This window comes from Perca fluviatilis, chromosome 6, assembly GCF_010015445.1.
Source record: "Perca fluviatilis chromosome 6, GENO_Pfluv_1.0, whole genome shotgun sequence".
Classification (NCBI taxonomy): Eukaryota; Metazoa; Chordata; class Actinopteri; order Perciformes; family Percidae; genus Perca; species Perca fluviatilis.
The window spans coordinates 32,118,566-32,136,513 of record NC_053117.1 but is presented as its reverse complement, the minus strand read 5'-3'; the positions used below and the strand labels follow the sequence as shown (position 1 = coordinate 32,136,513).

The 17,948-nt window shown below is 39.9% G+C and overlaps 1 protein-coding gene across 5 annotated transcripts in view; it reads right to left on the bottom strand.

Moving 5' to 3' along the window:
* adamts3 (ADAM metallopeptidase with thrombospondin type 1 motif, 3) overlaps positions 1-17,948 on the bottom strand; it is a 176,959-nt gene that overhangs the window by 73,021 nt on the left and 85,990 nt on the right. For all 5 annotated transcript variants that reach the window (XM_039803991.1, XM_039803993.1, XM_039803992.1 and 2 more), the window contains exon 8: positions 10,364-10,469. In XM_039803991.1, coding sequence (XP_039659925.1) covers positions 10,364-10,469 — 106 coding nt within the window. The remainder of the gene's footprint in view (positions 1-10,363; positions 10,470-17,948) is intronic.

Here is a 17,948-nt window from a genome sequence, read left to right as displayed (position 1 = left end):
GCCTTTCCTTAAATTATGAGCCTTGATCTTTTTTAAATGTATTGTTAATTTTTAATTATTAAAATAATAAAAAAAGGACATTGGGGATATATCACAAATGGATCTTTACGTCTCAGGCAGCTGGAGGGTCAGAAAATTACGGAGTCCCCAAATGGTCACGGCGAGATTTTTCTGGGGGACTACTTTGCGTTCCCTCGCAATAAGTTTTGCGGTACCTCGCAATATATTTTGCATTACCTCGTAATACTTTTCTTCTGGGTTGTACAAATATTAAATACTCAACAACACAATAGTAGTAGTAATAATGACTTATTTTGCAGTTGGAGGTGTCCAGTTTTATGGACTTCTTTTTTATAGAAGGTCTACAGTGTCTATAGGGAAAATGCTTTTTAGGCTGCTGGGGATTTTTTTGTTGCAGTTCAGTGGTTGGCTGCAAATACAAATTAGCAGCAAGACTGACTCTGCCTGTGTTTACAGCTCTCTTGGTCTGTCCATTGCCTTCCGCTCTCTGTGTGTTGCCGGTCTAAAACTCTGTTAGCTTTAAGAAACAACAACAAACTTTGAGCAAGCAAGCTACACACTTGGCAAGCTTTGAGAGAAAAGTTGGATCATGCAAAAAGGCAGGATTGCTTGGTTCTTTCTTGGAATGTTTGTAAAGATTTATCAAAAAATATATGTTTAACTTTACGACATTTACTATCTAACTGGGAAGTTTGGGACCTATTGTGGCAGGTTTGCTGTGGACGAAGTAACGTTACACGCAGCAATACACTGATAAGAGCAAATTACGTAAAACCATGTATCCAGCTATTTAAAAAGCTCATTTTATTGCACAGTTTAATATATATGTGGCGTTTTCTTTTATCGGGGTGCGAATGTTCCACCAAAACAAGTACCTTCCCAAAACCATTTTGCAAAACCAGAGTCTCTGCGTCCGGAGCTTAGCGCCACCCAAGATGATTGTGATTGGTTTAAAGAAATGAAACAATCCAGTTTTTCTTTTTTTCTCCTATCCTGGGATGTACTGTATGTGTAATAGATAGTGACCTTACACCACAGTATTGTGGAATAAGGTCTGGCAATGCAAGACCACACTGGCAATACACACCAACACTCCATCCACAGTTCGATCCAAATCTGGTTTATTTGGTGTGCTTCTTTCAGAATCAAAAATGACTTCTACTTTCTTCTACTCTTTGCAAATTGCATAATTAATTATTATAGTAAAGTGTTTCTTTCAACCCAGTCTCACGTCAGTTCGTGATGTTATTACGAAATTAAATCTATTAGAACGTGATACCTTCACGTTATTTTGAAGATTTACGTGTTGGGGTCACGTTTTTTATACTAATGTATTTCAATGAGAAGCATCTTACGTAATCACAGCACGAAACTTTCTGCCAGTCGGGCAGCAGCAGAGAAGCTGGATACAGCTTTGATATTATTGGTATTTTTAGCCCAATAATCGCTGTTTTAATCAACATTTATTCACCAGATCTTATCACGGTTTATATGTATTTCTTTTAATGTTATTATTTATAACGCCAGTATCGCTTCAATGTACGTAAGGGATCACGTAGAGCGTTGTTATAGCGAATACAACAACGACGGGGTGATCAGGACCCCGACGCCAATCTTCTTCTAGCGGATTTATTGATAGCTCTCCTCCAGAGGGAACAGAACTGCGTCCATGGCAACGCTCTGCTATGCATGGCAATGGTGTGTTATACTTAGCAACGGTCTGTTATCAAGAAAATAACAGACTGCATTGTACATTAGAATATAAGCAAGTCATGTAATAAATATATATAATCAGTAGTTTTGTCACCAGCAACAACACGTTGCTCAGTTTTGTTCCAGTAAGTTATGCACCGTAATAACGTTTAAAAAAAATCAGCTAAAGACTCCGGAAGTGACGTCGCAATTACCGCTCGGCGGATAGAAAAGATACAAATACATAATATTCGTAATATCGATGTTTTTGTCTAACATTGTATTCGAGGAGTTAAACAATAAAGATAGCATCAATAATAAAATACAGTTTCATGTATTTGTCTCATGTATTGTGTGCTCGGCCGGCCGGCGGGCGGCATCAATCTGAAATGGAATGAAGCCCACTCACGGTAGACAGCAGAAACAGGAGCCGAACACGTCCTCCCACCCACCCCGGAAGAACTACAAGTGCTCAAGCTTTGTAACAGATTCTGGGCCGCGTCTATAGTGGGAGTTGTAGTTTTTAAATATATTGGTATATTTCTCATAAGTAGAAGTTGGTAGTGTAGAATTTTGGATACACCCTGGGGTTTTTTGGGATGGGGAACACACTGGTGTCATCAGATTTTAAAAATAGAATCATTAAATAGGTGAAAATAGCTTATTACCATATTTGACAGTGCTTACAGTGGATAAACTTTGGAGACCATATCTACATGATAACTGAGGTCCAGAGCTTTCTATAACAGCTGGTTTTATGTGTGTAGCACCTTCTGTTGCTAAATGACAAGCCTTCAAACATGGACTGGGTTCAAGGTTCAGAGGTCAATATTTCAAAGCAGGAGTAATGTATGCTCTCCAGACTGACATATGTTACTCTCCAGGTTGAGACCTTTCCAACGATGTGTTTGCTATAGTCCTACGACAAGGTTTTCATTTTCACATATCATAGGGACCATTTTGCAAGCTATAGGCCTACTTTATTGTCCCCAGAGGGATATTTGCCTTGAGTTCAAATGCTTCACAAATAACGCTTGACATATTGTTTTATCATACAGATGACATACTTACGATAAAAAAAATAAACAAAGTGATATGTAGTCAGATTGAAGCACATCACACAGCCACAATCTATTGCTCATCTTTCACAAACAGTGAGCAACACACAACCCTATATGCATCATATCATGAAGCTATTCCCTGCAGCCTCAAGCAACATTATTTAAAGTTTTAATTGAGGTAGGTCCAAATTAGGGCTATAGTTTAGAATTATTTAGTTTACATTAGGGTACCCATTTCTTCCGACAGAAGATAAGAGCTACTTGGCATGGAGAATAAATATTGATCAGACCATATTCTCTGTGCTCCCCTTACAAGTAAGCTTTAAATGAGATGTTTTTAGATATTGCTGACATATTAAAATGCTCTGTAATGCAGCCTTGTATAACATAAACCCTCTGATTCACTGTGAGTGTCTGCTCTAAATGATAAGACACAATTTCAACATGGGCCTTCCAGCCAAAGGTGTTGTATATACACACCAAGCTGGAGCAGAGCCGATTGATTGGTTCATCATTTATGACCTCTGATACCCTCTGACCCATGTCACGACCAACTCCACGAGCAACTATAATCTGTCCAAGCCACGCTCGCGTCTAAAGTCAAGAGGAGACCGTGCCTTCGCTGTTGTTGGTCCTAGGCTGTGAAATAGCCTCCCTGTCTCCTTGAGATCGCTGTCCTCTTTATATGAGTTTAAACTCAAACTAAAGTTTTATCTCTTGGAGCGTGCATTTCTCTAAATTCTTATTTTTATTTATGTTTTCTGCTGTCTGAAGGATGTTTTATTCTCTTTCCTGACTCTTGTTATGTGAAGCACAGTGGTCAACTTCTGTTGTGTTTACTTGTGCTATACAAATAAATGAAATGAATGAATGAATGAAACTCCTCATTTTGTGAAATGGTTGATTTTTTTTTAAACGTTATTACGGTGCATAACTCACTGGAACAAAACTGAGCAACGTGTTGTTGCTGGTGACAAAACTACTGATTATATTTATTACATGACTTGCTTATATTCTAATGTACAATGCGGCCTGTTATTTTCTTGATAACAGACCGTTGCTAAGTATAACACACCGTTGCCATGCATAGCAGAGCGTTGCCATGGACGCAGTTCTGTTCCCTCTGGAGGAGAGCTATCAATAAATCCGCTAGAAGAAGATTGGCGTCGGGGTCCTGATCACCCCGATACTGGCGTTATAGACCCGCTGATCGCTGTCTGATTCTGTGAATGAATGCCCGCATTGCATCTTGGGACATTGGCTTTGAATGCGCCCAGCTCGGCTCATTTCGTAGCCTAGCTACTGTTCTGTCTTATTTACTGTAATATTTCACCGGTAATAAGACCGAAATAATATTATTAAAATAAAGAAATGCATACCATGATAACAGTTAAATACATGTTGAAAAATGTAGCATTATAGTTTTAAAAATATCAATAAACAACAATCCAGCTTCCCTGGCCGAAATAGACCGAAATAACAACATTAAAAGAAATACATATAAACCGTGATAAGATCTGGTGAATAAATGTTGATTAAAACAGCGATTATTGGGCTAAAAATACCAATAATATCAAAGCTGTATCCAGCTTCTCTGCTGCAGCCCGACTGCTTCTAAGATGCTTCTCATTGAAATACATTAGTATAAAAAACGTGACCCCAACACGTAAGTCTTCAAAATAACGTGAGGGTATCACGTTCTAATAGATTTAATTTCGTAATGCCATCACGAACTGACGTGAGACTGGGTTAGTTTCTTTGCTTGGTTTTATGGGCTGCCTAGCAACTGCAATTAGCCTGGTTGACACCAGACCCTTCTCAGTTGTAACTGAGAAGGGTCTGGGAAAGGTTCATTGACAGTTCATTTCCAAAGGGGCGTCACCAACAGATGCGGCTCAAATGCCTCTGGGCGCATTGGATAGTCCTTCAACCAATCAGACCAACGATCCGGGTGATGCTGCGCTTCGGTAGCCGTCATGTTGAATGTAAACAAAAAGCTGCTCGCTGCGCTATCGTCATCGTGTAAAGCCCGCCTCAACAGTTGTGATTTGTGTAAAGCCCGCCTCAGCAGTTGTGATTGGTGCTTCAATTTTGGGGACATTGGAAATGGGTTTGAATGGGCTCTTCGCCAGACTGACTTACAGAGCAAATCTCAAATTTGCCGGAAGTTCGTCAGGGTTTACCCAGGCTAAACTGCAATAGTTTACTCTAAGAGATTTCAGCACTACTGTAGCAAATACTGAGTGATTTCGGACACAGTCTGTATTAAGCTCTCTTAATACATCCACGCTTCATCCATCATTTCCACCAAATTTGTCTTTTGTCCAGTTTCTTTGCCTTTTTTGTGTCGTATCACAGTTTTTTTTGACGCTATGGTACTATTCTCACAAGCACGCCCGCCGATAGGGGGGGACAAACGGGTCTGTTGTCCCGGGCCCACAGTAGGGGGGGCCCAGAACTGGGGGCCCAGAACTGGGCCCTCATTAAATTATGGAATAATTGAAAAACATTTTTTTAAATAGGCCTATTTGTGGAAAAAAATATGTAATAATTGAGTTACATAAAAGCTTTTTATTTGTTTTCTTCCTAATTGTCCTTGAAATAGTGGTCAAGAACACCCCCACCGACACAAAAATGGTTTGGCCACTTATCAAAAGTTGATGTTGTTTTCAGTAGATTTGAAGTTCAGTATGCTCAAAATGTTCGGTCAGCACAAGTCCGGTGCTCAGAAAAGGAAGGAAAAGAGAAGAAGAAAATAGAGGCCTTAGAGATTTTCTAAACAAATATTTTAAAAAAAAGGTGGTGACGGTGAAGCTGGAACTGTCAACGTAGAGCAAGGTAAGAAACAGCCGCACAACGTTTACGAGTCACGTAACGAAGCTAACAGGCCAGCTCTTATGTTAACGTCCATTAGCTTGTATAAAAGCCTGAGATAACACGTTCTCTTTTACAGAAAGAGTTGAGTTTGGTAGCTCCGTCAGAGAGGATGAGACAGAGAGGAGAGAGATCCAGCTGCTGTCAGGTGACAGAGAGAGTGATGCGGGAGGGGCCCGCTGCCTCGCAACGGAGGGACAGAGTCAGGCTACCGGTGAGAGAGAGAGAGAGAGAGAGAGAGAGAGAGAGAGAGAGAGAGAGAGAGATGCGGGAGGGGCCCACTGCCCTGTCGGAGAGTCTGAGCAGGATGGATCAGAGACTGATCATATTAATTTCAGTGAGAGATGTGAGGAGAGGAGAGGAAGATCAGATTAGAGGAAGATCAGAGGAGAGGAAGAGCATAGGAGAGGAAGAGCATAGGAGAGGAGCAGGAGAGGAAGAGGAGAGGACCAGGAGAGGAAGAGCAGAGGAGAGGTACAGGAGATGAACAGGAGAGGAGAGGAACAGGAGAGGAAGAGCAGGGGAGAGGAAGAGCAAGGAAAAAGGAGAGATCTGGGCACGGGGGGCCCATCTAAGCTTATCTCGTCCCGGGCCCAGGCAAGACTGTCAGCTGGCCTGCTCACAAGTATGTGGTAATATTTCACTACCTTAAGTACAAATAAACCAACAGATCATCAAAAAGTACCTCTTTTCACAACTCTAAGTACATCTGACATTAGTCTATACCACATGTGTCAAACTCAAGGCCCGCGGGCCAAATCCGGCCCCTTGTAGATTTAGATCCGGCCCATATAGCATTTTGGGTTCACAATCAATTTTGGCCCACCTAGTTGTGTGCCAAACCAAAAACACAGGAAAGTGTTTTTTAAACTGCAATTACCTGACATTCAAAGCAGAATATGGCAGATTTGCCGAAAAAACGTACAAAAATGTCAGAAAAAGCAACAAATTTACAAAAAGGTGACATGTCTGAGAAAGCCACAAAAAACATCGGAACAAAAATGAGGAAAAAAGCTACCAAAATGTTTAAAAAAGTGACAGTAACAAAAGTACGTCAATAAAAAAAAATGTCTGGCACTTGGTGTGATTCTCTTTTTCCAGCGTGGCCCCTAGTGAAAATAAGTTTAACACCTGGGGCCTCATTTATAAAACCTGTTACGCAAGAAAAAGTTGCGTGAAGCAGGGTGAAATTTGTCGTCGCAACATTCCTCGCAATAGTCGGGATTTATAAAGAATTTCCATGCGTAAAAATGTTCCCAGTTTTCCGCAACCTTTTGACCACACGTGTGATCGTGCGTAATGCTCCCAAGGTTTTGTAGACTGCGTTTTAGTGAACTCAGATGGTATGCCCGTTTTCCGAACCTAACCCAGTTTTGTTTTTCCTGAACCCAACAATCCCGTTCTTGCTAAACCGACCCAGAGCCGGTCGCGCCCGCGGGGGCTGCCAGCAACGGGGAGAGGCAAGGGATCCTCCCACACCGAGCAAACTCTCCACCGCCAAAACACACACCGCATCTCCCCGGAAATGCGTGTGTGTGTGTGTGTGTGTGTGTATGTGTGTGTGTGTGTGTGTTGTGTGTGTGTGTGTGTGTGTGTGTGTGTGTGTATGTGTGTGTGTGTGTGTGTGTGTGTGTGTGTGTGTGTGTCGCGCGTCGCGTCTTTATGTGGTTCGTGTCTGATTGTAGATGTCTGTGTGTGAATGTTGTCTTTCTGCACCTGCTATTCCCACACAGTTACCATACAAGTAACCAAATTGTCACATTTCAAGCACTTTCACCTGTTTTGCACCAATAATGATCCAAAATCTTGTTTCTATTTTTTACTTTTTAATAATTGAATTTCCTTTCTCACAAAAACGAAAATGATCATATGATCATAAATGTGATCTCACAGGGGTAAATGGCAAATATGAACCATAAATGATGTATATCATTGGTAATTGAGCTGTTAAGTAGTAAGGCTGTGTAACAATATGAACATGTACACACGTTTACGGCTTCCAAACAGGATTTAGTTTGGATGTTCTACCTCTGTTAGGAGCACATCGATCTCACAATCACTGAATTGTGTTTTTCCCCCCATTTTTCCGTTTCGTGATTGGTGATCAAGGCGCTCCTTTCAAGGCTGGAATATTCATTGATTGATTAACATGGACCTTATTAGGACAAATATGGGAAGACCTTTGGGAGGAGCGTGAGGCTCGTGCATGACCGCATACTGTAACGCAAGTCCGTATTTATAACGAGAAGAGTGCGTACCGGTGTGCGCCGCAAGGTTTTATAAATCAGAATATTGTTTTTGCGTACGAAAATTCTGACTTTTTTGCGCACGAAATCTTTCAGAATAGAATCTACGCAAAGTTTTATAAATGAGGCCCCAGGTCTATACCCTTGACATCACACTTCCTTCCGGGATTGCTCCGGTGCCACAGGAAATTCCACCGGATGAATGTATTTTCCGTTTCCTTCTGCTTTCTTTGGGTTGGAATTTTAAATTCGGTGGATTAATCAGGACTATTGTAGACTGCTCCTTAGAGCTCTGGAAAATAAATTGAGACAGCTAGCTAGACTATCTGTCCAATATGAGTTATCTCTTGCATTTTGCAGCGGTTCTGTGCAGAGTTTAGCGCCGCCCATAACAATTCTGATTGGTTTAAAGAAATATCATTAAACCAGAGCACTTTTTTTTCCCTCCTATCCCCGAATGCTATGTGGAGTAGCCAGACCCTCCTTCGGCGTGCTTTGGAGGAGGGTCTGGAAAAGTGAGACTAATCTGACATTGACTCTACAAAAAAAACATCTAAAAAAGACCAGTTTCACATTGAAATACACTACAGTCATACAAAGTACATGCATAACTTTGGATAGGATGTTCTTCTTTCTTTACTAACACTATGCTCATATTTCATAACTGAGAGTCAATAAAACATTTGCATAATATACTGTATGTATGGTTGTTTATTTTGCCTGATATACGTAGTCCGATGCAAAACTTCAGAATCATCATCCTGAGGTGTGAGATTTTTATGTGACCTCAACAGTGGTGGAATGTAACGAAGTACAAATACTTTGTTACTGTACTTAAGTACATTTTTCATGTATCTGTACTTTACTTAAGTAGAATCAATAGTGCATACTTTTGACTTTTACTTCGTTACATTTTGCAGCAATTAGCTATACTTTCTACTCCACTACATTTCTACAAGGTTCCGTTACATTTTCTGATCAGTTTTTCCCCTGCCAAAACGTCTTCCTGACCGTCACACGTTTGTCTCACCAGTGAAGTTTGGTTGCCATAGATACTGTATATTTGGGGCACCGCCAAACCTTCATCGGCTTCCAAGTCGGCTCCGGTGCTCCAGACCCCGGGCACAGCGCCGCTGACCCTCAGTAATACAGCCTCCAGTAAAAGCGAAAATTAAAATGTTTGTTTTTTATTATTCCTGTTTTTAAATCATAGTTCCCATTTATTTCTCTCCACAGCGTCGTTTACTCCTCCGCCAGGCTGCATAAGACGCGTTCATATCTTATTTATTTGGCTGGACCTCTTCACATCGCCTCCCCATTTCCGCTGCTTCACACACTTTATTTGCTTACGCTTCCATGGTTAAAGGAAATAAAACTGTCTCAAAATACATCCATGAATAAAACCAACCACATTCCGATTTTAACAACATATTTCCGTTTTATGCTGGTTAGGATAGGAACTTATTTTTAAAAGCCAGGCCTTGAAGCTCAGCATCAAAATAACTATCCCTTTGTAATTACAAAAAAATCACGGGTCGCTCACTGACCAAGGTGCAAACTAACGAAGTAACCAACTTTTTAAAAAATGGTAATATGCAAATAAGATTAAGAGAATAAATCGTTATGCAAGTACTTTTACTTTTAATACTTAAAGTACATTTAAAATCAGGTGATTGTTACAATAACTTGGTTTAGGTTTAGGTGACTTAACAAATGTGCTCGTTGTATTTCACCAGAAACTTAGTGGTTGAAACATTGGTCTTGTAATTAAAGATGTTAACAAGCCAAATGAAAGGATAATCAGTTGCTTTGAATTTGAAAAGTATTGATATTACTGGTGTAAAGGGCTCTGCAGGCTTAAATGATTTTCCCAGCTGTGTGTTTGTGTGTGTGTGTGTGTGTGTCTGTCTTTGTGTGTCTGTCTGTCTGTCTGTCTCTGTGTATCTCTGTGTGTGTCTGTCTGTGTGTCTCTGTGTGTCTGTCTGTGTCTCTGAGTGTCTGTGTCTCTGTCTGTCTGTCTGTGTCTCTGTATGTCTGTCTGTATGAGAGAAATTAAGAGTGAGTGGTGTTGCTGAGATCAGTTCTTCAAAAGTGATATACGTTGCAGGAAGTGTGGCATAAGTGTAAGATGTATTCAAGGGTGGGAAAAGAGAAAAGGGGGACATGATAACAAACAGTGGCTGAGTGCTGGTGTTTTTGGACATGTGCTTGATAAACAAACCAGGAAATTCAATAAGTGTTCAAAGCCCATTTGCTTAAAAGGTCCCCCATGTCAGTTAACATAGAGATCACAGGGCAACAAAGCCCCAGGAAGATTTACACTTAACATGTGAGGCTGTGGTATTCAGCGGAAGGACAATTACAATAATTTCCGTAGCATCACAACACGTTAGGAAGTGGAACATATGTGTTTAGGACCTCCAAACACTTACATAGACAAACAAGGAAGAACATAAAACAAAGACCTACACATGTCCGGTCTCGTGAGCCACAACAAAGGCTGAGGAGAAGCCGTCTTCATGGTTGAGGGTGCAGCTCCGGACTGGGTGGCACATTCCTGTGACTGGAGCATAACCTAAAGAACAGCAGGAGAAAGAATGAAGGTTATTGTAAGAGATTAATAAATAAGAAAAGTCAAATTGACTTTCTTTTAATTAACAAAACTGCCCAGATGTTGACATTAAATGATTCCTCATCATAGGCGGCGCTAGGCTATTTTTAGGGGTGCTGAAGCACCCCTAAAAATCATCTCAGCACCCCTGAAAAATAAAGTCCTTATCATTGTGATTTTGTGAAATCGTTTAGTGCTCAAACGTTATTACTTCTGCAAACCTGATTTTAGCGATGGAATAGGATAAATGACGACAGGCTCAGCTCAGTTGTAGCCTAAAGTCAACAGCCTGTCTGGGATTCCCTGAACAAGGGCGCCTCAGCCTACTGTTCAGTCTGCGCATATAACTTTGGGGAATTCGTTCGTCAGAGTATGGCTACTTTCAACCACTGAAAAGGTATGGCTAATGGAGTGAAAATTAAATCTAATCAAATGAACATGTTAAGTAGGCTAGGTGTAGTATTTGTGGAACCAATCTGTGATTCCCTGATCACAATGATGGCAATTATATCTGAATTAGCCTAGTTTATTCACCACGGAGTCCAATTTTGTTGTGCAACGTTGCTAACTGTAGGCAAATGTAGCTTAGGAGTAGCCTATAACGAGTTTTTAAAGTGTGCTATTAATAGCCTGCCGTAACGGTTTGAGCACCGCTACCTCCCTACCAGACACTTGCTTATTTTTAACTGTCAATGCCAATGAAAAATAAATAATTCGACCTGGCGGATCATCAGACTCATTCATATCAGAACTGAAACACTGGAAGAACAAACCCTGACTCACAGTCTGTTTCCCCATAGATGTATACGTTTCTTTTTTTGAAGAAAAAAGCCAGGTTCAGGTGAGAAAGTATAAGATAAGCCTTTAAAGGTCCAATATGTAATATTTGTACTGTAATAAATCCAAAAATGACACCAATGCCTCATCAGATATTAAGGAAACATGTTAAACTGAAATACTATCTTTTCTGACAACAATGCTAATTTCAGTATTTTTCTTTTTGAAATTTACATTCCGTGACGGAATTTATGTTTATGTTTTGATCTGTGTGTTGTTATCAACAGCCCAGTTTGACAGCCAGGCTGGGTTGCCAGATATACCTGTAAAAACGTAAACCCAGCACGCTACAGCTGTAACGGTAGTACAGCCATGAAAGCAGCACACAAACGAACTAACAGTTGCGTGACCAGAGACGTAACAACCCCCTGGTAAATATTGGAGATGTATTTGAAAGATGGAGACAGCTTAGAGCCCAAAAGGACGCAGAATTGGCTTATTTCCTCCTGAACCGGTAAGCATTAGCTTCAGGCTAATTTATCACAGCTACTAGGGGCATTTTTTGTCATTTCAACATTTGTGTACTCACATTGAATTATATAGCTAGAGTACCGGAGTTGGTTACTTGCAAAAACAATTGAGACAGTAAAGTGATCCCAACTGGTCCTGGCTAACGCTGCCTTGCTAACCCTGCTTACTGCTAACGTTACCGGGGGACCAGGCAAGCCCATGGCTGTTTACAGCATGTAGCCTCTTCAGCGGCTGGAGCCGACAACGGTGAGTTATTTTAAACCCCAGAGGGGGCTGTAGTCGGAAAGAGAGGACTGAGTTTGCAGTGTGTTTAGCGATTGTTGCCGTAATTCTAAGCCAATGAAGTGTGTTCCGTCGGCAAGGTAGTGGTATATTTATGTTCGCCGTATTGTAATTCTAAGCCGAGGAAGTGTGCCTGACTGGCGTGTGGAGAGGACGGTGAGGTTGTTGTTTTTTAGCGGTTCATACTGTAATTTTAAACCGAAAAGTGTGTCTGTCAGTTGGTTACAGAGCCCCGAATGAGCACGGGGGCTTTTATGTCAATATAGCCAGAATCTAACGGTTAGCTACCGCTGTGCTGTGGAGTAATGTCTGGCTATGTGAGACTAGCATCTAACGTTAGCTACTCTGCTGTGCTGTGAAGTAATGTCTGGCTATGTGAGAAAAGCATCTAGCAACATTGTTGTGAATGCTGCGGTCTCAGCCTGGCAACCTCCGTGAACTTCGAGTCTGGGCAGGAGGGGGCGGGGGAAACGACTCTCCAGTATTTTGAATTTGTACTGCAGTAACTATTTTAACCGCTAGCTGCCAGTATTACACACAATATTACATATTGCACCTTTAACATTATCCCACTGCACTGAACAGCAACCCCATATTCACATATGTTATAAATAGGTGAATGTATCACCTTTTGTAGCCTACACGATGCATTCTCTGTTGATTAGTCGATTACATTTGCCTTCTGGTTGAAAGCACAAAGGAGTGAGGAGAATAGAGAGGGAGAAGGGCAGAGAGAGCACGATGAACAAGGTGAGAAAATGGCTAGGTAGCCTATAAGACATATATATATATATATATATATATATATATATATATACATATATATATATATATATATATATATATATATATATATATATACATACATACATACACATATATATATATATATATATATATATATATATATATATATATATATATATATATATAGTAGGACTACTGTGTTTTTTGTTTTCTATTTTATTTGATTATTTCCTAGTTGATTACAAAATGTTTCGTATGTGATTGTCAGTGATTTGACGGAGGGAGGGGGATAGAGGGAGAGAGGAGGATGGAGAGAGAGTGGACAAAGAGAGGGACCTGGAAGAACCAGGTGAGAGAGTGGACATATATTGTATGGGCAAAAACATTTTAAACACTTAAAATATTCCCTTCACATTATATTTACATACGCATTTCATGGAGGACTTGGCTCTTAAGAAAAAGAGATGTTGGATTTTCCCCATCTGGTTCAGAGGCATTATTAGATTAGATTATTCATCATTTAACTGTATAACCATATCAGTTTCTATCAATGATGTAAATGAAAAAGTTGAAAATTAACAGCAGAAAAAAACATGAATAATCCTGTCTAAAAATATGTTAAGGCTTATTTTACCAGTTCAAGGTACTGTATGTGCAGGGGCGTAGCTCAAAATTCTGGGCCTTTTCTATGGGCCCCTCTCTGCATCCATAGCTATTAATTTTAGCATCTTTTTGGGCCCTCCTCACATGAGGGCCCTGAGTACTCTGAGTTGTCCCCTTTCCCTCCCCAGTCCGATGCCCCTGGGTATGTGTGCCGCAATAATCATGCTTTTTAGTTGTCATCTTTTTTCACAGCAGATGCCTTGAATCTGTTGATAGTTTGTCATAATTGCATGTCTCAATCTGTATATTTATTTCCCCAAAACTCACAAGAAGTCATGATTTAAGGGTTTTAAAAAATAAGAATCTTACAGGGGCATGCCCCCGGACCCCCCTAGCTTAACTGCTATCAACTTTTCATTAGGGGCTGAGCCCCCCCCAAAGGTCAGATCCTAGAATCGCCCCTGTTCCTCATGTTTGTACCCTTCCTTACTTATTCTTTGATCTGATTTAAAACATCATTTTCACAATTTCACGCCGTTTTGTTTCGGCAAAGTTATTGTATGACTGTTTTTTTAAATGATGCCCAACCCCACCCAAATACATTGCAGCAAACCTCGCCTACAAAAATGTTCTTACAAGATGTTTATGCTAATTTGCTTCACTAAATCCATTTTGGATAAAATTAAATATCGAGAAAATGTGCCCTCCTTATACTGCACACTTTCACACCAGAGACTGGGGTTCTCATGTGTTGATAGGTTTGAGGCTATCAAAAACAAAGGTAAGGACAAACAAAGGATGGTTGTTTTCATTTCCCTTCATTCCCTTCTCGCTTTCAGTCAGCGTAGACTTTTTCAATATCCAACAAAGATAAAAATCTTTCCCTGATCTCAAAAAAACATAACTACAAAAACTTGAATTACACTTTAGGAGCGGATATTGTTGGCAAAAAAATATATGTTCAATATCATTTTCTCGTTATGTTGACTGGAAAAAAAGAAATGGGGTTGCTGCGTATGAATGTTATATACGAATAGTGTCAGGGCAGAAAATGGGGAAGGTATATTGCTTTTAAAATTGTAAGGGAAGGGAAGCAATTGATTCAGTACCTTCAGGTGGAATTTATATTTTTCCAAAAATACAAATTGCATGTTGTAAAAATGAAAGAAATAGGCAGTTTCCTACAATATGCATTTGCCAGTGCAAATTAGTTGTAAATGAACAAAATTGTTAGGAGACACACACTCTCCTTGTGGTATCTACTGTAGACATGCAGATAGCTTCTGTTTTTATCACTGGAGGTTCTAAAGTTTCTACTGTTGTCCAAATACTGGAGGCAAACAGAGTTTCATTGCAGTGATCAAATAACTGCTGTTGTGGCAAAATGTGATAAAATCTGGTATAAAACATATAATGTACAACTAGTATGATACTCAATAAGAGATGACATGTATTCTGCCTTGAAAATAAGGAAAGATCTTCTCCCTCCATATACCACCTTCAGTACCACAGAACACTGCGATACAGTCGCTACTAGCCACGATGATATACCATTGAAGCAGTCGCGCTAGTTGCGGATAGTCTACCCGGTGAAAAGTTCACACCAAATACGCCTTAGGCGTAAACATTGAAAACTGCAAGATCAGCAAAATGACTTCATACAGTGGAAAATCCCCAGAAGAGGTGGTCTTAAGCTTTGAAAGTAGCCAATTGAAGCTTTACACGCATATTCTGAAGGTGGTCATTGGAGCATTTGGCAGGAGGAGGATCTCTCTTTTTTACGATAAAAAGTGGAGTAAGACAAAGGAATCTTTAGCAAGCTTTGTCCGGACCTTGCACGGGCTTTCTTGTGTGTTGATTTTCTTTCGTGCACATTAAAGCTCTTTTTCTAATCTGATTCCCTTGACTGCTGCGTAACTCTTTTATAACTCTTAAAACTTGCACCTAAAGCGAGTAACGAGGATCATAGAGTGGTCGCGGCGAGCGGTGGAGTTTGCGCCGCTTATCTGGCCTTGAGCTGCGGACACTTCAAATTTATTTCTTCACTGCCAATCAGATTTAAAAAAACTCAACAGCAGTTTCTATCTCTAAAATGAATATCGTGGTTACTTCGACTAACAGACCTTCTATCAACATTACAACATCAGTGAAAATACTTATCACAAAGGATATAGTCCCTATAGTCTATTGATTATTCAGAGTAATCAGGACATTGTTTCCAGAGAGAGATGTTAATGCTGGGTTGTTTTTTTCAAAGTAATTTTTCAATGTTTTGAGCTTTACAAAAGAACTTTCACAGGAAGTGATCGCCAAACCTGCGCACACCGGGAGATTCAGCATTGAAGGAAGGAAGCATTATTTGTCAGCTACGTGATTATTAATCATGACATGAAACTTCATACTTTTTACTGTTGTATACTTCCTGCAGTACTTTATTTGCATGATGTTGCATCAGTCGCCACATTATTGACATTAGTTAGCCACTAGTCTGCTATTGCCAGACCTTCCTCCACAGCGCTGCCAAGGAGGGTCTGGCTAGTCCAGACAGCATTCCGGGATGGGAGAGGAACGTGCTCTGTTTTATTGGCATTTCTTTACCAATCACAATCATCTTGGGGGGGGTGCTAAGCGCTGAGCGGGGCCACGTTGCCGCTGCAAAACAGCCTCGGGAAGGAACTTGTTTTTGTGGAACATGTGTACGTTCGTTCAAAGGTTGTTTTAGTCGTGCAACAGAAAACTCAGATTGGACAGATAGTCTAGCTAGCTGTCTGGATTTACTCTGCAGAGATCTGAGGAGCAGGTAACCATAATCCTCATATATCCACCGGACTTTAAAATTACAACACAAGAAAGTGGAAGGTAATGGAACATCCGAAAACGGACATTCGAAAAGAGTGACATCCGGCGGAATTTCCTGCAGCACCGGAGCAATCCCGGAAGTGGAACACTTATAGACTAGTTAGTAACTGACAGTATGGAAGCTACAGACATCAGCAATGAAGAACCTCAACTGTGCCAAAATTTGAATAAATGTGTATCCTCATTTAGTCCTTGCTTTGTGCTTTGCCACTTGGTACTGATGGTAACCCACCTACTGTAGCTGCAACATAATGAAAAATGAATATTGAATATTGATAGCTTTTACAAGAAGTGAACCACACACTTCCAGGCAAAGATTGACATTATAGATTTTGGCACAGCACATCACAATATACTTTACATTTGGCACAATGACACTAATAATGGCCTGTCCTGACTTCAAAATAAATTCTTTGGTCATGTAGACATCAAAACCCTCTTTTCATCATTTCTCAATCTGAGGGAACGTCTTGAATTAATGGATATCTCCTATCTCCAGAGTTTTTGCTTTGGATTTTAAAGTTTCATCTTTTAAAGTTGTAAATTTGGTCTGTTTCTTATTACACACTAAGAGCATTCATTTTGGGTTTCTGCAGTCTAGTCGAAAAATCCATCAATATCATCACCAATGTTTGACTCTATCACACCTAAAACTTTATACCTATAACACTGTATATAAAAATTGGAGCTGAAACTAAATTAAATACAAAGCAAACAAACTGACCTAAAAAATTTAAACCAACAGAAACTCAATTGATAATGAAGTAAAATAAAAAGAAATGTATATTGAATGAAGAATGAAAGAGAAAGAAAGCTCTATTGAAAAGCAAAGAAAACCCCTGAAACGACTGTGCCGCTATCATGCAGAGGGAAAACACTCCAGGCATAATTGACTTTTCATGCGATACACTTTCCCAAGTGTGTAATTTCCTCTGGGAGTTTGTAGGTGTACTTTAAAAAAAAATAAAAAGGTTTGTCTCTCTTGCATTTACATAATGTTTGTATCTCTGTGGGTCCAGCTGCTATAGTGTAAAGAGAAAATTATGGCCTTGGTTTAATTGGTAGACATCGATAACTCTCTGAGACTTTGTTTTGTAAAAAGCTTGCAACTGTCGTGGGAGGCTGCCGGTCTTTAAAAGGGGAGCCAAACAATACAACTGAATGAAATACTGGATATGAGATGTTTGAAATACAGATTAGTGGAAACAGAAGTATAGAAAATGTAGAGAGAATGAGAGAAAGGAGATAAAATAGTGTTACCGTTGATTTTTAAAGAAAAAGTATGGTTAAGACAATGGCAGGAAGATAAAAGAGAGAAATATTAAGTCAAGACACACAGAATTGAAGGGTGACAGAAATCCATCCTTCATAATACAAGTCATAATAGTGTAGTTACAAGTCAATCTATGACAAAACAGAGAATATTTGCTGTCAGAAGCACTGAAGGTGAATGAGGTATGTACTTCAAGATTATTCTCTCTGGTTTCATCAAAAACGGCACTTCTCTGTGTATTAACTTGAGATAACCGTACTCGAGAGCTCATACAAAATTTAAGTTGAAATATTAGACTACTCTACTTATTGTATTTATATGTGATGTGGTGCACAGATTTGACATATTGGTTCAATACGCTGGGATTACAA